This window comes from Rana temporaria, chromosome 1 (genome assembly GCF_905171775.1).
Source record: "Rana temporaria chromosome 1, aRanTem1.1, whole genome shotgun sequence".
Taxonomy (NCBI): Eukaryota; Metazoa; Chordata; class Amphibia; order Anura; family Ranidae; genus Rana; species Rana temporaria.
Genome location: NC_053489.1, coordinates 247,555,582 through 247,581,857, shown reverse-complemented (window position 1 = coordinate 247,581,857; position 26,276 = coordinate 247,555,582). Strand labels below are relative to the sequence as shown.

Genomic DNA, 26,276 nt, shown 5'->3' with positions numbered 1-26,276 from the left:
GGTGACGTAAAACACAACGACGCGCTGAAAAAAACGAAGTTCAATGCCTCCAAGCATGCGTCGACTTGATTCTGAGCATGCGTGGATTTTTAACCGATGGTTGTGCCTACTAACGATGGGTTTTGTCCTATCGGTTAGAAATCCATCGGTTAATTTTAAAACAAGTTGGCTTTTTTTTTAACTGATGGTTAACTAACCGATGGCGCCCACACATGATCGGTTTTGACTGATGAAAACGGTCCATCAGACCATTCTCATCGGTTTAACCGATCGTGTGTACGCGGCATTAGAAGTTAGATGTTTTTGAGAGTATGGCAAATTTGGAAAGATCCCGGAATGGCCACAAAATATTTTCTGGTCATTTCTGTATGTCAGGGACTGTGAGATATATAGTCATTCCTGTTGAGCTAGAGGTTGGCAGTGGCACCAGTTCTTTAGACCTAACCTAACTTTAACATTTAATAATAGAATTTTAAAGTCATAATGAAAGAGACACTGACTTAACAAGACCAGTCATACATTTCCTGGACACCCCTGGGTTTCCTGTGTTATTCTATCATATGTTTGTTTTACCTACCTAACAACAGCTAACTATGCACAGACTTTTGTCAGTCTTCTTTTGGTTCTTTAGTTTTTCCACATTGTTTCCCGGCTCTTTGTTTTCTCATGGTGGGTTATTTTGGATTGATCATTATCTAGGTAAAAGAGGATGATGACAAGCATAATTGTAATACAATTTGGTAAGTAATTATACATTTTTAGTTAAGTAATTTCTCTATGATGTTTAAAAGAGAATTGTTTGGTGTGTTAAAGTTTTTTTGGTGAGTTAGGTTAATTGTTAATTCAATATTTTGTTTTTCTGTGGATGCAGGTAAAAGGAATCTCTATCAATGCCTTATTATTTTACTCTAGCAGCAAGGTCCTTTGCTCTGGCTGCCACTGCTGCAATTATGATGTCTTTTTTACTTTTTTATTGACTTTAGATCAGTGGTCCCCAACCTTTTTGGCATCGGGAACTGGCTTTGTGGATGAAAATTTTGCCAAGGCCCGAGGGGGGTGACGATGTGTTTTTTCTCAGCCAATTTGTTGGGAAATGGCTGGTGTTAGCTCTTCAATTATCACAACACCATTGTTAATATGGTGTCAGGATGATTGAAGTGCATTATTTTTGTTATTATATTGTAATATAAAATTAAATAGTTGAACCCAACATAATGCAGAATCTGCCACCGGATGCAGCTTGTCACTTGCCACCAGATGCAGCTTTCCACGGTGCCTATCACCAGATTGCCACTTGCCACATTGCCTGCCACCAGATGCAGATTTCCACTTGCCACCAGAGGCAGATTTCCACTTGCCACCAGATGCAGATTTCCACATGCCACCAAATGCAGACTGCCACATGCCACCAGATGTAGATTGCCACATGCCACCAGATGTAGATTGCCACATGCCACAGTCACATGCCACCAGATGCAGATTTCCACTTGCCACCAGATGCAGATTTCCACATGCCACCAGATGCAGATGGCCACCAGATGTAGATTTCCACATGCCACAGTCACATGCCACCAGATGCAGATTGCCACATGCCACCATATGCAGATTGCCACACGCCACATGCCACCAGATGCAGATTGCCACATGCCACCAGATGCAGATTGCCACATGCCACCAGATGCAGATAGTCACATGCCACCAGATGCAGATTGCCACAGTCACATGCCACCAGATGCAGATTGCCACAAGTTACTTGCCACCAGATGCAAATTGCCACAGTCACATGCCACCAGATGCAGATTGCACATGTCACAGTCTCCTGCCACCCAGACACAAATTGTCATCACTAAGCACAGAGGCAGTGCAGTGGAGTGGTGGGTTGCGCGCGAGGGAGATCATGAAGCAAAAAGTATGGTGTCATCAAAGACAAGGCAGGTGTTAGGGAATTCAAGCAGTGAGAAATCACCAATGAGTTACAAAAAAACTACAAAAAGTCAGTGGGTAATTCAACCCACTAGTGGTGACCAAATAAAATATAATTTCTGCGTGGGAATGCCTATTTGGACTCATGCACACAAAGCTAAAAAAACAGGTCGCTTTTACAGGCGTTGAGCATACTTTTTTTTTTTGCAGCTCTATGTAAGCCTTTGTGTCCATGCACACATAGGCGTTTACAGGCATATTAGAGGAGGAGCGTTTACAGACTGAAAAAAAAATACAAAACTAAAAGGCGTGTTCTTGAGAGTAGCTTAAGAGCAGAAAAAGCGGAAAATACATCTAAACACATCTAAACATGCATAATTTTTCATAAACATTAGATGCGTTTAGCGTTTGAGTATAAGGCTGCATTCACACCTAGGCGTAGGCAATAGCAGCGTTTTCCGGCGTTTTTTTCCGGCGTTTTGTCGCGCATATTCATGCTAATATGCGCGTTTGCATACAGCGTTGTCCGACGTTTTTGTACTTTGACGTTTTTTTTTTAGCCAATAGGAAAAACTATCATCTTTTCATCACTTGTTGCTATGTTGGTAGATTTTTTTAATCTTCTGCATGGGCGACAAGTTCTATTGACGAAACGCCCGTAGCAAACGCCCGTTGTCGCGCAAGTCGCTTGAATCGAGCGTTTCCATTACTTTCTATGGGAAATGGAAACGCTCAAATACGCGCATATCGCGCGATATGCGAGACAAAAAAGGGTCCGGAACTTTTATTGACTACATGCGATGCGCGTCAGGCGCATCGGCGTTCAGATGTGAACCATGCCCATAGCCTTACATGTATTTTGGTCCCTCTGGCGTTTGTGCGCGTCACGCTACAGGCGACAAAACGCCAAGGTGTGAATGGGCTCTTAATGTGTTTAAATGGCCAGAATAAATGAACATTTTGGCCAATAGAATGAATTAATGCTCAAACACTAGACACACTTAAAAGGGCCTAAATGAGTGTGTAATACACGGCTTTTGCCACATTTGTAGAACAGCCTTTTCTTGCCAGCAGTTCTGGCGTTCAGAGGTGTTTTTACAGATGCCCCGTGTGCATAAGGTCTATAACTGAGTATGTTTTATAACAGTAGCTTCTTCAGGTCTTCGTTTAAATAAAGGAGCCTCTGTTTTTGATTTGATTAACCTTACATAGTAATAAAGCAGACAATAGCTTTAAAGCGGTAGTAAACCCGCTGGCACTTTTTTTTTACTATACCTGTAAGACATCGCATACTAGCTCATTATGAAATACTTACCTTAGAACGAGGCGTCGGTATCTTACCCGGTCCACGCCGAGGCAATTGACATTTTGACACGGCGGGTCTTCCGGGTATCGCGGCTCCATCGCTCTGAGTGGCTGGAGCCGTAATGTCGTCACTACGCGCGGGAGATTTCTTTCCGGCAAGGTCCGGCGTCTGCCGGGCTTTCAGCTGCGCATGCGCAACTGAAGTCAGCGGCGCATAGCAGGGGGAATATCTCCTAAACATTACGGGCCAGATTCAGAGAGAACTTACGCTGACGTATGTGTTGATACGCCGCGTAAGTTCTAGGATGCACCATCGTATCTATGCGCCGTATTCTTGAAACCAGATACGCCGGAATTCTGGCTCCATCCGACTGACGTAAGTCTCCTACGCCGTCGTATCTTGGGTGCATATTTACGCTGGCCGCTAGGGGCGCTTCCATTGATTTACGCGTCGAATATGTAAATTACCTAGATACGCCGATTCACGAACGTACTTGCGCCCGTTGCAGTAAGCTACGCCGTTTACGTAAGGCGTACGTCCGGCGTATAGTTATCCCTCATAAAGCAGGGGTAAGTCATGTTAGGGTATGGACGTCGGAACAGCTGTTGGATTTTACGTCGTTTGCATAAGTCGTACGTGAATGGGGCTGGGCGTAGGTTACGTTCACGTCGAAAGCATTGAGCTGAGGTATCTTAGGGAGTATATGCGACGTGATTCTGAGCATGCGCGCGCATGCGCCGTTCGTTCGGGAAATCATTTACATGGGGTCACGGCTAATTTTAATACAACACGCCCACTACCTTCCTAATTTGAATTAGGCGGGCCTACGCCGGCCCATTTACGCTACGCCGACGTAACTTAGGGAGCAAGTACTTTGTGAATACTGCTCTTGCCTCTCAGTTACGTCGGCGTAGATGCGCTACGCCCGCACAAAAATACGCCGCTGTCTCTGAGTCTGGCCCTACAGGTTTAGGAGATATTCTTTTTACCTACATTATTTTACCTTATTATAGGCTTACCTGGAGGTAAAAGTTCAAATAAAGACTATACAACCACTTTAAGTGTATGCTTCATGTCTGTTCTATACTGGTTGTAAATGTTGTCCTCCTACAGCCCTTGCTGGTTCTACTCTATAACGTTTATCTTCTTATTTCAGGGCTGTTTTTCTTTGTCCCATGCTTCTTGGCGACAGGTAAATATTTTATTATACCTGGCAAATTTAAAGTTATCTGTTCTATAAATTTAGTTACATACTATGTGCATTCTACTAACTGGTGGGAAAAGGGGCCTAGATATAGATATAGATATATTTTATTGGTTATATTACAAGCAGAACTTTAGGGGGAGTGGGTATCCGGTTTTGACAAGTTCCTGCTCCCACTTCCGCCTGGATCATTTAGGTAAAGTTCTCCCTCTCTGACCCTCCCCGCAGTCTTCTGGGACATGTCACAGGTCCCAAAAGACTGCACGACCATCCACGAAGCGCAGTGCGGCTCACACATGTGCAGTGGCCAGCTGGCTGTGAAGCCAAAAAGCAGCATAGCGAGCCGTCTACAGTTAGTATGGCAGCACCAGGAACCTGAAGGCTAGTAAAGAACTTACCTGGGTGAGGACGGTGCTGGACCCCTGGACAGGTATTTGTGCTTTTATTAAGTCAGTGAGTGAACAACTGCTTTAAAATAAGGGGACTTTCATACCTGATAGGAATTCTCAGCACTATGCTGCTTCTGCAGAATCAAGATCTGGCTCTACTTCCCGAGAAGGAGGGGTGTGCCCCCTTCACTGAGTCATTCAACTGTAAATAGAAATCCCACTTCTCTGATGTAAATATTGCAATAAAGTTCATCAAATCATCAAATCCCACAGTGCACACATTTTTTTGGGCTATGAGTAAGCATCACATGATGTGAAACATGTCAGCCACCTTTTTCCCATTGTTCACTTCATTTTGACTGTATGGTTTTGGTTTATTTTTTGGATTTCATTTGTACAATAAAGACATCGTTTTAAGAAGATGCGGCAGTCCAGGATCTTCTTCTATCCAACACACAATTTTTTTTGCATGCTTTTGGACAGGGTAGTGTTGCCAAAATCCAAGTGAGCAATACATTAAGGTTCATCAAATCACACAACGCAAAATTTTCTTCACACACTTTAGGACAGGGTAGTGTGACCAGGATGCCAGTGCTGCAAGCAACCTACAGTATCTCACAAAAGTGAGTACATCCCTTACATTTTTGTAATATTTTATTATATCTTTTCATGTGACAACACTGAAGAATTGACACTTTGCTACAATGTAAAGTAGTGAGTGTACAGCTTGTATAACAGTGTAAATTTGCTGCCCCCTCAAAATAACTCAACACACAGCCATTAATGTCTAAACCGCTGGCAACAAAAGTGAGTACACTCCTAATTGAAAATGGGGCCAAATTAGCCATTTCCCTCCTCGGTGTCATGTGACTCATTAGTGTTACAAGGTCTCAGGTGTGAATGGGGAGCAGGTGTGTTAAATTTGGTGTTATCGCTCTCACCCTCTCATACTGGTCACTGGAAGTTCAACATGGCACCTCATGGCAAAGAACTCTCTGAGAATCTGAAAAAAATAATTGTTGCTCTACATAAAGATGGCCTAGGCTATAAGAAGATTACCAAGACCCTGAAACCGAGCTGCAGCACGGTGGCCAAGACCATACAGCGGTTTAACAGGACAGGTTCCACTCAGAACAGGCCTCGCCATGGTCGCCAAAGAAGTTAAGTGCCCTTGCAAAGCGTCATATTCAGAGGTTGTGTTTGGGAAATAGACATATGAGTGCTGCCAGCATTACTGCAGAGGTTGAAGCGGTGGGGGTCAGCCTGTCAGTACTCACACCATACGCCTCACACTGCATCAAATTGGTCTGCATGGCTGTTGTCCCAGAAGGAAGCCTCTTATAAAGATGATGCACAAGAAAGCCTGCAAACAGTTTGCTGAAGACAAGCAGACTAAGGACATGGATTACTGGAACCATGTCCCGTGGTCTGATGAGACCAAGATAAACTTATTTGGTTCAGATGGTGTCAAGCGTGTGTAGCAGCAACCAGGTAAGGAGTACAAAGACAAGTGTGTCTTGCCTACAGTCAAGCATGGTGGTGGGAGTGTCATGGTCTGAGGCTGCATGAGTACTGCTGGCACTGGGGAGCTACAGTTCATTGAGGGAACCATGAATGCCAACATGTACTGTGACTTACTGAAACAGATCATGATCCCCTCCCTTCGGAGAGACTGGGCCGCAGGGCAGTATTCCAACATAATACTGACCCCAAACACACCTCCAAGACGACCACTGTCTTGCTAAAGAAGCTGAGGGTAAAGGTGATGGAGTGGCCAAGCATGTCTCCAGACCTAAACCCGGTTTAGACATTAATGGCTGCGTGTTAAGTTATTTTGAGGGGACAGCAAATGTACACTGTTAGATCCCTTTCACACTGGGGCCGCTCCGCGCTAGCAGTAAAGCGCCGCTAGTCTTAGTGACGCTTTACTGTCATTTTAGCGGTGCTATTCAGCCGCTAGCAGGGCACTTTAAACCCACGCTAGCAGACGAAGAAAAGGTTAAAAGCGCCAATGCTGAAGTGCTTTTCAGGTGCTTCGGCAGTGCTGCCCATGCATTCCAATGAGTGTATACACCATTCCTCCACCACCCCAAAGATACTGCTTGCAGTACTTTTTCTAAAGCAGGTTTCTGGGGACTGAAAACCATCCCTTGAAGACTGCTGCGTGTTATCCTCTACATCCATGCTGACACAATCCTCCTCCTCCTCTTCTTCCTGTGTGTTCATCAAAACCCAGTAACCCAGTGGATGCTCTGTTGGAAAGGTCTCCAAGTCTGCTCTTGCCCCTAGGTATTCCTGCACCATATAATACAGACGCTGGCGATGGTTGCTAGAACCTTGGTGCTGAGGACTGAAAAATTGTTTTAAGGCATATTAATGTAAAAATACCGAAAATGTTGAAAAAAAACATATTTTCTACTTTTTGTTAATAAAAAATCCAATAAACTCAATTTTGGTCAGACTTTTAGGCCAAATGTATTCAGCCACATATCTTGGGTAAAAGAAAAATGTATTAAGTGTATATTTATTGGTTTGCGCAAAAGCTATAGCGTCTAAAAAACTATGGTACATTTACTGTAATTTACGTATCTTTTAGTTTATGATTGCCTATCTCATTTCTTGAGGTGCTAAAATGTCAGGGCAGTTCAAAGCCACTGTATCTAATATTTAGGGACTCATTAAAGACAGGAATAGTACCACTGGATTGGCGCAGGGCCAATGTGGTGCCCATATTTAAAAAGGGAACAAAGTCTTTACCAAGTAACTATAGACCTGTTAGTCTAACTTCTATAGTTGGGAAGATACTGGAACGTTTAATAAAAGACCACATGGATGAGTTCTTGCTGGAAAAAAACTATTTAAGCAGCAGACAGCATAGATTCATGAAAGACAGAAGTTGTCAGACAAACCTGATTTCCTTTTATGAAGAGGTAAGTAAAACCCTGGACAGAGGCGTGGCTGTGGACGTGATATATTTGGATTTTGCAAAAGCGTTCGATACAGTTCCGCACACGGCTCATGTGTAAGGTAAGGTCTACAGGATTGGATATATCAGTTTGTAAATGGATAGAAAACTGGCTGAAAGACAGAATTCAGAGAGTCGTGGTTAATGATTCTTACTCTGAATGGTCCAAGGTTATCAGTGGTGTACCCCAAGGTTAAGTGCTGGGACCCTTACTTTTCAATATATTTATAAATTATATTGGGTCTGAGATCAAAAGTAACATTTCTGTCTTTGCAGATGACACCAAGCTATGCAGTGGAATAACGTCCTTACAGGATGTCTTCAATTTACAAGCCGACCTCAATGCTCTGTCTAATTGGGCGACTAAGTGGCAGATGAGGTTTAATGTAGATAAATGTAAAGTTATGCACTTGGGGGCTAAGAATATGCATGCATCATACATACTAGGGGGAGTACAACTGGGGGGATCTGTAGTGGAGAAGGATCTGGGGGTTTTAGTTGATCATAAGCTCAATAATGGCATGCAATGCCAAGCTGCGGTTTCCAAAGCGAGCAAAGTCCTTTCTTGTATTAAGAGAGGTATGGACTCCAGAGACAGGGATATAATTTTGCCCCTGTACAAATCATTAGTAAGACCTCATCTGGAATATGCAGTTCAGTTTTGGGCACCAGCTCTCAAAAAGGACATCGGAGAACTGGAGAAAGTGCAGAGAAGAGCAACCAAACTGATAAGAGGCATGGAGGAGCTCAGCTATGAGGAAAGATTAGAAGAACTAAATTTATTCACTCTTGAGAAGAGGAGAATAAGGGGGGATATGATCAACATGTACAAATATATAAGAGGTCCATACAGTGAACTTGGTGTTGAATTATTCACTTTACGGTCAACACTGAGGACAAGGGGGCACTCTTTACGTCTAGAGGAAAAGAGATTTCACCTCCAAATACGGAAAGGTTTTTTCACAGTAAGAGCTGTGAAAATGTGGAACAGACTCCCTCCAGAGGTGGTTCTGGCCAGCTCAGTAGATTGCTTTAAGAAAGGCCTGGATTCTTTCCTAAATGTACAGAATATAACTGAGTACTAAGATTTGTAGGTAAAGTTGATCCAGGGTAAATCCGATTGCCTCTCGGGGATCAGGAAGGAATTTTTTTCCCCTGCTGTAGCAAATTGGATCATGCTCTGCTGGGGTTTTTTGCCTTCCTCTGGATCAACTGTGGGTATGGAGTTGGGTGTATAGGATTTTACTGTGTTTTTTATTTTGTTTTTTTATTTTTTGTGGTTGAACTGGATGGACTTGTGTCTTTTTTCAACCTGACTAACTATGTAACTATGTAACCCCCCCCCCCCCCCAAATGATGCCATTTTGGAAAGTAGACACCCCAAGGAAATTGCTGAGAGGCATGTTGAGCCCATTGAATATTACATTTTTTGTCACAAGTGATTAAAAAATTACAAAAACATTTTTATATACAAAGTTGTCACTGAAATTATATATTGCTCAAACATGCCATGGGTACATGTGGAATTACACCCCAAAATACATTCTGTTGCTTCTCCTGAGTACGGGGATATCACATGTGTGAGAATTTTTGGGAGCCTAGCCGCATACAGGACCCCAAAAACCAATCACTTCCTTCAGGATTTCTAAGGGCACAAAAATTGAGATTTTACTACTCACTATTTATCACAGTTTCGGAAGCCATGAAATGCCTAGATAGCACAACCCCCCCCCCCAAAAAAAATTACCCCATTTTGGAAAGTAGACAGCCCAAGCTATTTGTTGAGAGGCATGTTGAGTATTTTGCAGATCTCGCTTTTTGTCACAAACAAACAAAATTTTTAAAATGTTCCCAAAACTTGTGGAAAAATATAAAATATTCCATGGACTCAACATGCTTATCAGCAAATAGCTTGGGGTGACGCTAGATCTCTCCTCTGCCCTCAAAGCATCTGACTACACCAAGATCGGTGTGATAAGATGCTTTCCAAATTTCCCAATGGTGCTGTTTATATCCGGCAAAATCCAAGTCATGAAATGCTCCTAGCTTCCAGTTTCTTAGTCCATAGAGATGATTAGAGCCATTCTGGTCCCCGATCAGCTCTATGGTCAGCTGGCGGAACCACCGGCTGCATTCTCGGGTTACCCGGTGGGACAGGAGAGCCCAAGAAAACCATGCAAGACAACGGGAGGTGGGGGGGCATTTCCTCCCACTGCTTGTAAAAGCAGTCTAGCGGCTAATTAGCCACTAGGATTACTTTTACATGAAACTACCAGCTCAAAAAACGGTACCAAGATGATACCTAAACCTGCAGGCATTATTCTGGTATAACCACTTACCAGTACGTCACTGGTCCTTGTTGGACATGTATTGTAATGTACTTTTTTTTCATGCAGCCTGTGGGCTGAACGAAAAAAGAGAACCTAACAGATTTCTCCCTTCAAATCAATTGATTGATGGTGTGCCCACCATTAAATTACCGCCCTGCATCCACCCAAATATATGCCAAAGCATAGGGCGATCCGCCCCTATGTCGACCCCTGCCTCTATGCTTCAGCATTTTTTTTTTACTAGGTGTGGTGGTAAAATCACCTCCTACAGTGCTGGAGTCACAGATTTATGTATCATGAGAGCAAACCATGTTGCTGTCAAAATAAATAAATCAGTGCTGCAGCTGAATGGCATACAGGATATATGCTCTTTTTTTAACTGTGGTAGTGAAATCACCTCCTACAGCGCTGTCCAGGGAGCCTGCAATGTCGGCACCTGAAGCCAATCTTCAAATCAACTCCTGGGTGCTTCCGCCACAATTCCTGGTAAGGGAAACAGGCAGTGAATGTAAAAAGGGGGGAAAATACTGCGCTAAACCCAATCAAAAAAAGAAGTGTAGCTGATAACACTCAAACAAAGTCAAACAAAGTGCAATGAAACAATATAGTGTAGCGCTGAAGTGTGAAACTACATGAATAGTGACATTTTTGTGCTGGATGTGCACAAGAATGATAATAAAACAAAAATTGTGAATATATAAAGAGTGATAATAAACCACTGTAGCAATAGCAATAGCAACAATAGCAACAATACGCACCAAAGTCCAAATGGAGAAAGCGGGAAGTCCACTTCAATGTTTCAATAATTTGGAGTGTGTAGTCAAAATGAACTATTCAGATACCCGTAGTTACTTCAAAAAGAAGAAAATATTTGGGTACTCTTGCCAAATATGATGGACACAAGTACCATACGGAAATGGGTCAAACAGGCTCTGAATACTCAATTCCTTAAGCTCTAGGACTGTGTGGATGGGGAGGCCAGGTTGAACCAGATGGTGAATCTTTAAAAATTCATGGTTGGCTCTTCATTCCAAGGTTTTAGCATTCCTTGCTGGCTAGATTAGCAGCCTCCAGCACTCTCACAGCTCTCCAAAACAGGTTTCTCCACACAACTCCTCCTCCTCTTCTTGGAAGTTTTTGAAGTAACTATGGGTATCCGAATAGATCATTTTGACTACACACTCCAAATTACACCTTGAAGTGGACTTCCCCCTTTGTCCCTTTGGACTTCGGTGTTTATTGTTTGTGGACCATCACCACTTTTTGTGTTTGAGTGGATTCATATTCACTCACTTTCACCTTATTGTCTTTTTCCTACAGTGGTTTATTATCACTTTTTTTATATTCACAATTTTTGTTTTAGTATCATTCTTGTGCACATCCGCATACATTTCACTATTCATGTAGTTTCACACTTCAACGCTACACTATATTGTTTCATTTAACCAGGTAGTGAAGACTTTTTACTTCACTCCTGGTTCCCTACTGCGCATGTGCGAGTCGCGCTGCACATTACGATTGGCGCTGTTGTCTTCTGGGACCTGTGTGTCTCCCAGAAGACAGCGGGGGGGGGGGATTTGCCAGACATTGCGTAGATCACCGCAAAATGTGCAGTGATTTTCCCCGGAAGCTTGGATTTGACAGCTATCTACTTCCCCCTCCCCCTGAAGGGTGCCAAATGTAACACTGTAGTGTTAATTTGTTTCAAGCTATTCATCAGTGCTTTTGAGGTTGTTAAAATGCTTGCACTTTTTTCTCATTTTGCAAACTTGTCCAGTAGGTTAAGGAATCTGAATTAAAGTACCGGTATATCAAATAGTACGGCCTTTGCACAACAATCCTAGTACTGATAAATAAAAAACCTGAATGAATCACACAACATCCACATAAACTGTTTAAACATGTATTTACTGAAAAACAAAACAAGTCATTGCTTAGTCATGAAAAACTAGTATGAAGCTTGCAGATATAAAAACAATAATAAAAGTGACCAAAAAATGTAATTATAAAATGTCTAATTTAAAAAAATGGGAACATTGGGTCAAATATTACTTACCTCCTAATTTAGATGCTCCCCTTCTTACTCTGTGATGGTATGAATGTGGTTGATTACTTGTTGAGAACAGTAAATCTACAGTTGCAGATATCCCCATTCCCCCCTTTCATTAAATTCCCCCTACCTTCCGCTTTATTTATTTTAGATATTTTAAATTATTGCATGTAACAGAATTGATGGTAGCACCTATAAACTGCATTTTGTGTTCTTCTACCCAGTATCCACATGGTTTAAATAATAGGCAATACTAGAGGTAGTTATGTCATAATGCTACAGTTGTATGTCTTGCTAATTGACTAACATGAAAGCATTATTTGTATACAGTTCAATAAGGATATGCTGGCAGCCAATCTGTATACGAACTGTGTGTTGATAAGTAGTTTTAATCTGTTCCTCTCTTTTTATCTCTATAAAGCTGATATTGTTCAACTTGATGTATTACCAAACCATCAAATATTTGAGCTGGGAGAAGATGTACATTTTACTTGTTGCAGTGCTGATTCGATGAATAGCAAAGTATTTGAGTTCTACAAGGAAGGGTTAAAAATACATTCAACTGAACAGAGTACAAATTGTACCAACTTTGAGATTAAAATCAAGACAAAGCAAGATGCTGGCTCATTCCAGTGTCTATACCAGGAACTTGAAAATGGAACTTATATAGAGTCAAATATGAGCAGGTCTATCACTATTAATGTGGCAGGTAATACAACATATTAAATGACTTATTATATCTAAAACCAAAAAAAAAAAAAAAACAGCAAAAAAAGATGGACAAACTTAAATCCAATAATGACTACAACAAGGTAAAAACTAAGGATATAAATTCAAAACATTTGTATAAAAATATTTTAAATTTTATTGGCCATATCATACAAGTTTAAAAACATTCTATAAATTTGCGTATTATTTGAATTTATATCCCTGGGTGCCATCCTAGAAAGTACCAGGTTTTTACCTTGTTGTAGTCATTTTTGTTGGAAAAGAACAACAGTATGTAATGTAAAGTTGTTAATAAACTGACAATACTGTATGCATTATACCTATCTATGCAGTAGGTGGCGCTGTCGTATTATAGTGTATAGTTCACGTATTCTATGATATGAGAGGAAGTATCCTCTGTATCTAAGTATGCACTTGTTTATGTTCTATTCCTGTCTGTCTCCATGATGGTAAAAGGCATGTCATGTATTTCTCCATGAAAGTAATGAAAATTGCTGAAACAAGAAGCTTTCAGCTCGTAATTATTCAATAACTAGCTAATAATCTTTTTTGGTTTTTGACTATTGGACTCTAGGTCGTTTGCCCAGTGTAATTTTGCCTCCCTCCCCTCTCTTTCTTATGAATCTATTGTTTAATCTAATAATATAATTTTTCTTACATTTAGGAGTGAAACAGCATAGGAGGTAGCTGTTTCCAGAGCCAGATTAAAGAAGAACAGGTTATATAAGTATATTAGTGTTGTCACCACAGGGTGGCACTTAGGGCAGCACAAAGAAGAACAGGTCCTAGACAGAATTACATTAAAACTAAAGTTCTGTTAGGATACACTGAGATTTACTAAATCTGGTGCACTCAGAATCTGGTGCAACTGTGCATGGTAGCCAGGGCTGGGACAAGGGATGGGCAGGAGGGGAAGCTGCCCCAGGAACAGGATGCAAGGGTCCAAACATTAGCTGAAGAGTGGTACACCCATTCTATGGCATGTATTAACAGTGGAGGAGGGGGGTGCAGTTTTGGATCCTTGCCATGGGCACTGACCGACCCTGTCCCAGTACTGATGGTAGCCAATCCGCTTCTAACTTTAGCTTGTTCGATTAGGCTTTGACAATAAAACCTGGAAGCTGACTGTTTTTTATGCAGAGCTGTGCCAGAGTTTGCAGTCTCCAGTTTTAGTAAATATAACCACCACTGTGAGCAGGCAGCCATTTTATTGCACAAAAGACTTGCAATGTGTTTTCTGCAATAAATCATACCTACCTGCCTGCTCACAGCTATCCCCAGACTGTAAACAGAGCTTTGTGTGCCAGCTCAGCGTACAGTGGATGGGGCAATCCTGTGTGCTGGGATGACTAGCTCCTGCGCATGCGCAAGTTTGAGACCATACTGTGCTGGCCGATAAAGATAGCCAAAACCCAGCCCACGGGAAAAAATGCCAGCACTAGCAAGGGAGCATTGGGAAAGTGGAAAATAGAGTGACTCCTATAATTGAACATGTAATTGCCATCATCCCTTATAGCATAAGAAAGTGTATATGGAACCTCTATTTGGGATTTTTAAGGCAATAAAACAAATTTTCTATAAAAAAATATATAACTTATTTATAAACATTAGTAGAAAAAGAAGTTCATCTGAAATTTCAGCATATAACATGTGGAAATACAAATATAGAAAAATTGCATATTGGTAACACAAGAGTAAAGTGATACTGCCCACTACATGATCCACCAGTGCAGACAGGCGGTGACGAGTAGCGGTTTAAAGCCAACGCGTTTCAATAATTAATAGAATCTTTATCAGGGATATTGTATCACTATCTACAGAAAGTCAAAAATACAGTGGCCCGGATTCACAAAGCACTTGCGCCGACATATCTCCAGATATGCCACGTAAGTGCAAATATGCGCCGTCGTATCTGTGCGCCAGACTCACAAACTAAGATACGCCTAAAAACAGGCTTCATCCCACCGACGTAACTTGCCTACGCCGGCGTAGAGTGGGCGCATATTTACACTGGACGCATGTGGCGCTCCCATAGATTTTCTATTCAAATATGCAAATGAGGGAGATACAGCGATTCACGAACGTATGTGCGCCCGACGCAGTGCGCGTAAAGTCATACGTCCGTCGTAAAGTTATGCCCCATAAAGGAGGTGTAACTCAGCAGCATCCATGCAAAAGGCTGCACCAGGGAACACAAGCCGGGGTATTTTACGTAGTTTACGTTGGACGTGTGTCTGGCTGGGCGTAGGTTACGTTCACGCCGTAGGCAGTGATCCGACGTATCTTAGGCAGGAAAATGCTCCCTGTACTATTTTGATCCTACTTCAGCCCATTTAATATCATTTACTTTGGATAAAAGTAGGATCCGACATGGTGAATATAGCAGCAGTAAAAGGAATTTATCTTACACTGGAATTGTTTTGATTGGTCAAAGGACAAGTCATACATACAAAGTCAGACCAAAGTAGTTTCCTGTTCATTCAAGTCAGATGGATGTAGGACTTATATAGGACCGATGTAGGACTGATGTCGCAGAACAAAGTAGGATGACAGTGGTATGCCTGTCGTGTAGTATCAGTATGTGCAATGCAATCAAACCATGCCACTGGTTATATATAGAAAAAAGGCAAAGGATTGCTGCACAAAAATGTATTATTCAAAGAAGATCCATTGTAAAATACAATTTGTGCAGCAATCTTTGCCTTATATGTATATATAATAATGCTTTTATCAGATCTTATACTCACTATGCAGTACTTGGTGCTGGCAAGGACAATTGGCATGCCCAAGTGCTGTTACGGGGGAAAAGTAGACAGTCCAACCCAGAGCCAAGCCAGAATTTGATTATGGAAAGGCCTCCAGCAGGGGAACCTTTCCAGGAATGCGAGGGGCCTGAGCTATCCAGCAAACCTTTTTAATCCTGTTTTAAAGTACTCAAAAACGATCTTAAAAATTTGTAAACTATATTAATTAAATACATAAGAAATGCCCTTAAAATTAAATTGTATGAAATCTTTAACCTTCTTATTGCAGAGACCCCAGAGGCACCCTCTATTAGACTGACACCTTCATATACTGTGTATACTAAAGAGGAATCTTTTACTTTGACCTGCTCACCACCAATTGGTAAATCAGCAAAAGGAATACAGATTTACCAGGAAAAAAAGAAAATTCATGAAGGGGATCCATTGCACAGTGATTATAAAATATCTGCATCCTCGGAAAATGCTTCTGGGAAATATACATGTAAATATTGGGAGGAAATAAATGGACGGAACATCAGCTCATCAGAAAGTGACTATGTGACAGTCAGTGTAACAGGTGGGAAATTATTAAAGCATTTGTTAACCCAAAAAAATAAATATATTGATCCTGTTTCTTTAAGGCATGTTATACAGCACAGTACTTGTGCTGTGTGATTTGGCCCCCTGTAACACTTATAATACCTGGCATATCCTGACAGTTTTTGCACTCCCCTATGTAAACTGATCACAGTGTGAGGGCTACTGAGGACACAGTATTGTAGAGCCACCTTGTGGCCGTCATTCTACAATGGCCTGGGTCCGAAGTGGTTAAAGTTCTTCTTATAAATATTGTTTTTCTTATCCCCGATCAGCGTCATGTGACCGCCCAGCGCTGTCTTTCTCCACTGTATGTATTACAGAGGGAGGGGCTGAGTTCTCACTCTGATGTCTGCTGGGCAGTCATGTGACCGCCCAGCGCTGTCCTCCTCTGATGTTTGTTACAGAGTTACAGAGGGAGGTCACGTGACCGCCGGCAGATGTCAGAGGGAGAGCTCAGCCCCTCCCTCTGTCTGAAATACATACAGCGAAGAACGACAGTGCCAGAATGTCACATGACAGAAGATCGGGGATAAGAAAAACTGTATTTATAAGAAGAATCATAGGAAATGGCATATTGTATATACATTATGTAATCCTAGCAAAGGGGCTGGCAGTGGTTGTATGCACTGCATTACCAACCCCTTAACACAATTTGAATTAAACATGGTTTGTTTCGAATATGGTTTCATATTTATACAGATGTGGGAGAATAGGGATGTGGTAGAGTGGAAGTCTAATTATATTGATTTAAGTTTTATTTTCTACTTCACAATTTTACTTATAGGCAAAGATTAACCAGTTGCCTACTGGGCACTTTTACCCCCTTCCTGCCCAGGCCAATTTTTTTCAGATAAATAGAGCTTTCTTTTGGTAGTATTTAATCACCAATCGTTTTTTTTATTTTTTGCTAAACAAGCAAAGAAAGGAGAAAGATTTTGAAAAAATAAATACAATTTCATAATTTGGTGTGCACTGATGAGGAGGCACTGATAGGTGGAACTAATGGGCACTGATAGGCAGCACTGACAGGCGTACTGATGGGCACTGTAAGGTGTCACTGATGGACACTGAAAGGCGGCACTAATAGGCACTGGTAGGCAGCACTGATAGGAAGCACTGATAGGTGACACTGATGATGAGGCACTAATTGGCAGCACTGATGGGCACTGATAGGTGGCACTGGTGGGCACTGATTAGCAGCACTGGTGGGCACCGTTAAGACCAATGTCCCTGTAACAGAAGCCGGTCATCAGTTTTCTTCTTCCCTCCTCACGAAGAGGAAAGCCGATAACCAGCTTGTGTTTACATCCTGTGATTAGCTCTCATTGGCTGACAGCCGATCATGTGGTAAAGGGCCGTTGTGATTGAACCTTTACAGTTGCCAAGGTAGTTCATTGAAAATTACAAGCCAACAGCCGCAAAGGATGTCAGGCTCTCTAGTTTTCCTTTCATATAGAACTGTGAACGAGTGCAATGAGCTCAGATACCTCTTAACTATTTCCAGCCCCAGGCCATTTCTGACATTTCACTCCTACATGTAAAAATAATGGTGGGTGTTGGAATTTTCTCACAGGGTATTTGCGGAAAAAATGCACTTTGATTAATATTAATGCAAAAAACACGATATATATATATATATAACCAATTTTTTTTTGTGTAGCGCCCCCTTACTTTCAGTATAGGCACTACGTTAAAGTTAGTGGGGAATGGGAGAGTTATTTTGCTCCCATTCACAATTTGCTAAATTTGGGCTGCTGTCATTCCGGAACTGTCCTGTGGGCCAGTCTGCGCTCCAGGGATCCATCCCATCCCTGGGCGACGGTTGGCGCTAGAGGGGTTCTGGCAGAGCCACTTTTCCCCAGCAGCCAATTAGAGGAGTTTTCCCTTGCGGTGCATGCTGGGGGAGAGTATATCTGTGGCGGACGCCATTTTGTGTTGTTCTCCTCGGGTTCCAGGTGCGGCACCCACCTTCAGGGTGTGCGCATCCAACGGGCCCTGACGATGGCCTTCCAGGCCGGGGTCGCATGCTACGCGGAGCTCCATGTTCCTGATGGGGACCCCAGTGACTTACTGGGTTCCCCATTCTATTGAGGAGATCCCAGGCTGTGTGCCGTTCGATGGGGGGTTGGCTTGAGGAGAACCCGGAGGCAGGTTGTTCAACAGGGCTTGAACGAACCATCGGGGATCTGGTGACTGGGATATTGACAGGTACACTTCAACTGTCACCCGGTGACCCTAACTCAATCTACTGGGAGGATTTGCTCAATCCGTTCACCTCACTTAAAGTATTAGGCTTGTGGCAGAGGCCCTAGAGCCAGGCCTGTGGAAGAGGCCTGTTCCTTCCAGCAATCTAAAGTGACACTTTGGCTGCCAGGCTTGTGGCAGAAATCTGTCCGGAGGCACTTCACCCACTCTGGCTAGAGTGGCGACGAACTGTAATAACTACTATTGTGCTGTTTAGAGCAGAATTGCTCTCTCTATCCCATATCCAGGCCTGATACTGCAAAGTTCTCTCTCGCTTCATCAACCTTCTTGCTATACCTCATGTTGATGTTGGCCATATTGGGCCTGAAAATAAAGCATTTGAAAACCTTTATTCATTGACTGGACATTCGCTCACTACTCTACTCATCAACTACACCCCTAGACAACACTGAAAGGTAACTTAATATGCCGATCCCAACAACAACCAGCGGCTCCTGAGGGGGTAGCGCTACACGTGGGGGCTCGTCCGGGATTATCGGCTGTTACCTCTGGCAACGGAAATTGTGAGTAGCAATTTATTAAAGAGCGAAGTGTCGTGTATCAAGAACTGTCTGGCTACGAGGGAGTTACCCTCTGTAACGGAATGACCCGTGACACCCAAAGACTTTGTGAGGATGGAGGATACTCCTGTGTCAGCGTCACTGATAACTCTTGGGTCTGAGTCCACCCTGTGCCTTTTGGGCATGGGGTGGCAAGTGAATCATAATTCATGTATTACATGAGATTTGACATCACTGATAGTTCGTATTGCAGGATTTTGAGATACTGCAGGATGTTGGCCCGACCAGTCAATAGTGACTCATTCTATGATTAGCCCTGACTAGTGACATGCTAATTGAGTCAGGCTCCTGGAAGACATTTAATTGTGTGATAACACTGTCTAAAACCTATTGATGCTCAGAGGTGTGAATAGGTGTCAAGCTGCATGCGGAGACGAAACGTCTGCCTAGGAAACTCAGTGTGTGATGGGTTTGTTTGTTATGCTGTTAATTAAGGAATGTGCAGTGATTAGACATGATAATTATAGGCCGGTGCCGACCTGTCTAGAATGTTTAAGTAATTAGCCTTAGTGTGTGATTAGGGGGGTGGAGATCTCATTGTTGCTTTAATGCCTTGTACTGTATAAAAAGCTGAGAAGAAACCATTAAAGTATCATTACATTTGGAACAAGCACAGAGCTGTGTCTCGTCTTGATTCTGGGCAAATGAAATGGGATCGGGTCCTGATGGTTGGAGTGTCGATAAGCTGTCTTGGATGTGATGGAAGGTCATAAACGGTGGTGACCGTTACACCCTCCCACAGCTAAGCTTGGGCGTACGTGCAGCACAGCACGCGCCTACAACATGCCTGGACAAGTTCTTGAAGTGGGAGGAGCCACCCTCCCCTGCATGAGACGTGGGTAAAGTTTCACGCCAGACGAGAGAAAGAAATGCCCACCTTTGCGCCAAATCAGCAGAACCACCATTTCCTTGTGAAGAACGGATCGTATGAGTGATGTCTGCTTCAATGGAAAATCTTACTGCCCCTGCTGGGCTGAGGCGCCCCATGACCACACCTGGGGTTTCCTCTATATCTGTCCCGTCTGGAGTGCCCGTGACGGATACGGGCATTCGGTTGTCTACGAAGGGGCAATTTGTGCTGTTGTCCTCTGAAGGGACAGAGATGTTGGGCCTGGCCTGCCCTTGATGCCAGGATTTGGCCGTTCGCCTTCTGCCTATCGCCCAGTGTCGCAGATGTCGGGCGTATCTATTCGAGGTTATACCGTCGATCGATTCCCCAAGGGAATACCGAGTGGACCGATTCTCGGGAACAGTCACCGCAGAGGTGGGGGCCCCATGGCCGGAACCACTCTCCTCCGAGCAGATGGTGGAACCAGAGACCATGATTGCTGATGTCGCCACCGTCCCATCCCCCAGGACCTTGTTATCGGCTACCTCGTTCTCCCACCTGTTGAAAGTAAGCCCGTTGGATGGGACGGGGAATGGAAGCGACTGTATGGCCCGTTCACCTCACTTAAAGTATTAGGCCTGTGGCAGAGGCCCTAGAGCCTCTGCCACAGGCCTAATACTTTAAGTGAGGTGAACGGATTGAGCGAATCCTCCCAGTAGATTAAGTTAGGGTCACCGGGTGACAGTTGAAGTGTACCTGTCAATATCCCAGTCACCAGATCTCCGATGGTTCGTTCAAGCCCAGTTGGACAACCTGCATCCGGGTTCTCCTCAAGCTGACCCTCCATCGAACGGCACACAGCCTGGGATCTCCTCAATAGAGTTGGAAACCCAGTAAGTCACTGGGGTCCCTATCAGGAACATGTAGCTCCGCGTAGCATGCGACCCCGGCCTGGAAGGCCATCGCCGGGGTCCGTTGGATGCGCCCACCCTGAAGGTGGGTGCCGCACCTGGAACCTGGAACCTGCGAAGAACCACACAAAATGGCGTCCGCCACAGATATACTCTCCCCCAGCATGCACCGCGAGGGAAAACTCCTCTAATTGGCTGCTGGGGAAAAGCGGCTCTGCCAGAACCCCTCTAGCGCCAACTGTCGCCCAGGGGTGCTACCAACACCCCTGGAGCGTAGACTGACCTACAGGACAGTTCTGGGATGACAGCAGCCCAAATTTAGCAAATTGTGAATGGGAGCAAAATAACTCTTCCATTCTCCACTAACTTTAGCGTAGTGCCCATACTGAAAGTAAGGGGGCACTACATGTGTGGAAATGAATGAATGGAACATCAGCTCATCACAGAGTGACTATGTGACAGTCAGTGTAACCGGTGGGAAATTATTAACACAACTTGAATTAAACATGGTTTGTTTCTAATCCTACTGATATCATATTTATAGAGATGTGGTAGAATAGGGATATGGTACAGTGGAAGTCTAATTATAAGGACTTAAGGTTTGTTTCTACTTCACAATCTTACTGATAGGCAAAGATTAAAGGAAATATATAGTCTCAGCATATACTTTTATTTTTGCATCATCAGCATTGTAATAGCATTACAAAGAATAGTTATAGTTGACAATCCAATAGAAGCTTACTTGAAAAATCTCCTTTCATGTTGTGATTGCTGCTGCTCTGCTGGCCGTCTCTTTCCACAACTTATGGGATCCCCTGCATGCTTTCAAGCTTCACCTCTGCTTTTTACTTAATTTTTTAAAGAACTATATATCCCATGGTACCTTTCTGGAAAGAAATGGAAATACTGCGCTGTCAAAATGATTCCAAACAAATACTAATGCTGCAACTTAAAATGTGAGATACACACAAAATGAACATAAATAAGAAAAAACAAGCTGCGCAAATATTATAAGTGTCGACCACTGAGTGGACAATCAAAGATGAAGAAGGTCTCCAAAGAGAATGTAGAACCCAATTTTAGTGAAATTCAATGAAAAATTAGTCCTCAAATAAGATTTAGTCTCTGTGACAAAAATAAATGAAAAGTGATTCAAAGAGTGAAGCCCCATACACACTATCAGTTTTCCTGATGGTTTTCTCTTCAGGTTTACCAAAACCATCTAATATGAGGTCAAACCTTAAGCATTTCAATTTGAATGCAATCAGGCAGGCCCTTCTACTACATGGTTTTGGTAAACCTGAAGAGAAAACCAGCAGGAAAACTGATAGTGTGTATGGGGCTTGATAGTCTCTCTCAAGATGTGCTGCTCCTCTAGAGGAAACAAATGGTGTAAAAAACACCACCAAAGGTGACCCAGGACGAAGTCTACGAAGACGAAACAGCGTAGGGTAAAGCGGCGTGCTGACACCACTGCGTTACACTGAGTCCCGGAGTGAACGGGCTGTGTTAGCCACCAGCTACAGAACTTTTATACGCGATTTTATATCTACTCAAATGTGAGCGTGTTTTTAATTTTCATATTTTATTAAATTTACTACTGGATTACGCTATGTGCGCGGGACGCCCACGGCGCCAGGGAACGTCACTGACGCCGTCAGTGGGGAGGAAACACCTCCACAGTGGCGAGAGTGTCGCCATCTTGTGGAGAGTAAAGAGAACGCAGAGCCCTGAGTCTCCCCCTCCCCACTGAGAGGCCATAGAGGGAGCATGATAAAGAGGTGCCTAGCGGGGAAGCGCCACCCAGCGGAGCTGTAACAAGGTCCTACAGGATAAAAGGATTATAACCTTACTCTGGTCCAAATAGAACTGAGAAACACAATCTGTGAGTTGATAACTATATACTTTAAATTTATTTTTCACCTAAATTGTACTATGTATCTATGTATTCTATTACCATATATTTATTCTCTGTTATAGTTTGCATCATATACCCTTTCCTCCGAAGAAGACCCATATGTGGGGGTCGAAACGCGTCAGGAACAACTTGACCTGAAGATCAGCCATTCATGTTGATCAGTGTCATGTAATTTTGGTGCTATATTCTCATATGTATGTGTCCTCAGTATAAACTGTACCAGAGTTCATTATTTTACGACTTTGTACTTATTAAATACATTTTTTTACTTTTTTACAACAAATTGGTACGTCTCTGTAATTGTTTATATAATTTTTGCTGCCTAAAAACCCCACTGGGGAGCCCTTCCTTTTTTCATTACCTTTACAGGGGTGAGCAGCACTTTCCCTACCCCTTTGTGTCCTTTCTTCATTTACAGAGGATCACTATTTAGCTTATCTGCCCCCCCCCCTCTCTCTCTGTTCCTCTCTATTCTTCTCTATGCCTTTCTTCGAGGCCTGTGCGGCCTGGGGGCCATGCTCCCCCCTTTTTGTTTTGATGGGGGGGTGGCCCTTGGGGGCGAGCGGGCCTCCTGCAGGATCCGGGACTTTTAGTGGGATGTGGGTCCTAGAGGTAATAAGCCAGATTAATCCCTATTAGCGCACTGATGGGCCCTGGCCCGATTTTGCACTTGTTTTCTGCACTTAACAGGACTGTGATGTTATGTTCCCACTGTGTTGAATTATCATTTTTACAACGAAATGTTAAGATTATTTTTCTGTATCCTTGTATGGGAAATTCTTTAATAAATACTATTGAAACATAAAGCAATATAAGGTCTCACTAAATATCACCATTTTTTTTTCTTTTCCCTTATTAGGTTGTGCACTTGCATTGAGAATTCTGAGGGGTAAAACCTCCCCTCCCCCCCTCCCTTTTTTTATTTTACCTTTTTTTTTTGAGTGGATGAGGGGGATTGGGCCTCTCTCCCCAGTGGCTCTCTCTTCCTCTTTTCTTTCCGTCTCCGGTCACATCCTCTTCCTTCCCTTTTTCATTTCTATCCTCCTTTAACTAGTTTCGTCTCCCTGAAACTATATGTAGCGCCTGGTTACTTTTCAGAACCGGTGTTATTGAAATTTAGAGGGGGTCAGAGAGTTAAGTGACTCTGACCATTGCTAATTGGATCAAATTTGTGTCTCTGTTTCAGCTTGCTGTGCTGTGGGCTTATTCTGTTGTGCCGGGGTGTTTTCCCACCCCATTGCGGTAGGTGGCAGCAGTGGAGTTGAGGTATAAGTGCTTTGTTCCAGCAGCCAATCAGGAGACTTGGGCCTCGCTAGGTATGCTGAGGCCCCATACACACGAGAGGATTTATCCGCGGATACGGTCCGCCGGACCGTTTCCGCGGATAAATCCTCTCGAGGATTTTCGAGGATTTTGATCCGATTGAGTGTACTCACCATCGGATCGAAATCCGCGCCGAAATCCCATCGCGATGACGTGTCGCGCCGTCGCCGCGATGATGACGCGGCGACGTGCGCGACGCTGTCATATAAGGAATTCCACGCATGCGTCGAATCATTACGACGCATGCGGGGGATTGATTCGGACGGATTGATCCGGTGAGTCTGTACAGACCAGCGGATCAATCCGTTGGGATGGATTCAAGCGGATAGATTTGAAAGCATGTCTTCAAATTTTTATCCGCTGGAAATCCATCCAAGGGGATAAAAATCCGCGGAAACAGATCCGCTGGATTGTACACACCAGGGGATCTATCCGCTGGAGCCGGTCCGCGGATCAATTCCAGCGGATGGATCCTCTCGTGTGTATGGGGCCTTAGAGAGGGTACTTATGAGGCAGACGCCATTTTGTGTGGTCTTCTTCCGGTGTGGCACCCACCTTTAGGGTGGCCACATCACAGCGCCCCGACGTTATGGCCTACCTGGCCGGAATGCGTGTGCTATGCAGGGTTCCTGGTTCGGGGCCTACTTTGGTCTGGAGCATTTAAGCAGGACGGGGACCCAGTGGTCGACTGGGTTCCCACTTTTGAAGATCCCAAGCAAGTGTAGCTGTTCGGTGGGGAGTCCATCCGAGGAGTGCCATTGAGAGGCTGGCGGTCCAATAGGATTCTGATGAACCACCGGGGATCGAGGTGACCGGACACTGAAGGATTGACTCCTCTTTCAGTCGGTACCTGTGGCGACGTCAAAGAAAGGATTCAGGCGCAACGTCATTTAAGAGGGCCTGTGGCAGAGGTACCTCCCTGACGTTCATTTAAAAAGGGTCTGTGGCAGAGACTTTGTTCTAAAGAGATTCGAGCAGTGTTCTGGCTGCTAGGTCAGTGAGAGAGGCCTATCCGGGCACGCTAAGCCCACTCAAGTAAGAGTGGTGTCCAAGTGTTACGCATGGTAACAGGATTGTTCCAGAGACTATGCCTGAATTTGTTGTTCTATTTTCATCTCTATTCCTTCCATCACCTGTTGATTGTTTTTACCCGGCTAGGTAATAAAAGCACATAAAAATACATTTATTCGTGGACATTCCTTTACTGCTGCTGTGTGCACCTTTCACCCCTAGAAACTCAGAAAGAGCCATAAGGTAAATCTGCCATCCCATTCAATAACCAGCGGCTTCTTCGGGGGTGAGCGCTACATATATTACGTAGGGTAAGGGGATCTCCCAGTATAATAATAATCATTACAAATACTAGTTACATTTTATGAAGGGGTTATATTGAGACCGTTTATGTTTGTTTGTATTATCTGTGTTTTAAGTATGATGGTATTATCTGTGTTTTAAGTATTTTTGTATTGTATTGTAAGTGATGTAATGTGGAAAAAGATCAATAAACAGATGCTGTACAGAAATACATAAGAAATGTCGATCAAAATTAAACTGTATCTTTAAATCTTTAACCTTCTTATTTTAGAGACTCCACAAGCACCCTCTATTAGACTGACACCTTCATACACTGTGTATACTAAAGAAGAATCTTTTACTTTGACCTGCTCACCACCAATTGGTAAATCAGCAAAAGGAATACAGATTTACCAGGAAAAAAAGAAAATTCATGAAGGGGATTCATTGCACATTGATTATAAAATATCTGCGTCCTTGGAAAATGCTTCTGGAAAATATGCATGTAAATATTGGGAGGAAATAAATGGACGGAACATCAGCTCATCACAGAGTGACTATGTGATAGTCAGTGTAACAGGTGGGAAAATATTAACACAACTTGAATTAAACAAGGTTTGTTTTTAACCCTAATGGTTTCATCATCATTTATACAGATGTGGTACAGTGGAAGTCAAATTATATGGATTTAAGGTTTCTACTTCACAATCTTACCTATAGGCAAAGATTAAAGGGATTGTAAAGGTTCCTGTTTTTTCACCTTAAGGCATCCTATGCATAAGGTAAAAAAACATGTGACGATTACCGCCCTGCCCCCCGTTTTACTTACCTGAGCCCTCGAAAGTCCCACGTCGCGAACGCCCTGGATCTTTGCCCAGGGTTCTCGGCTCTTCGTTGGATAGATTGATAGCAGCGCAGCCATTGGCTCGCGCTGCTG

The 26,276-nt window shown here is 43.3% G+C and overlaps 1 protein-coding gene across 1 annotated transcript; it reads left to right on the top strand.

Moving 5' to 3' along the window:
* Positions 1 to 591: 591 nt before the first annotated feature.
* On the top strand, positions 592 to 26,051 carry LOC120924885. Its single transcript, XM_040335864.1, has 5 exons — positions 592 to 740; positions 4,386 to 4,421; positions 12,589 to 12,876; positions 15,930 to 16,217; positions 25,632 to 26,051. The coding sequence occupies exons 1-5, from the start codon at positions 710 to 712 to the stop codon at positions 25,964 to 25,966; spliced, it is 978 nt and encodes a 325-aa protein (XP_040191798.1). The 5' UTR covers positions 592 to 709; the 3' UTR covers positions 25,967 to 26,051.
* Positions 26,052 to 26,276: the final 225 nt, after the last annotated feature.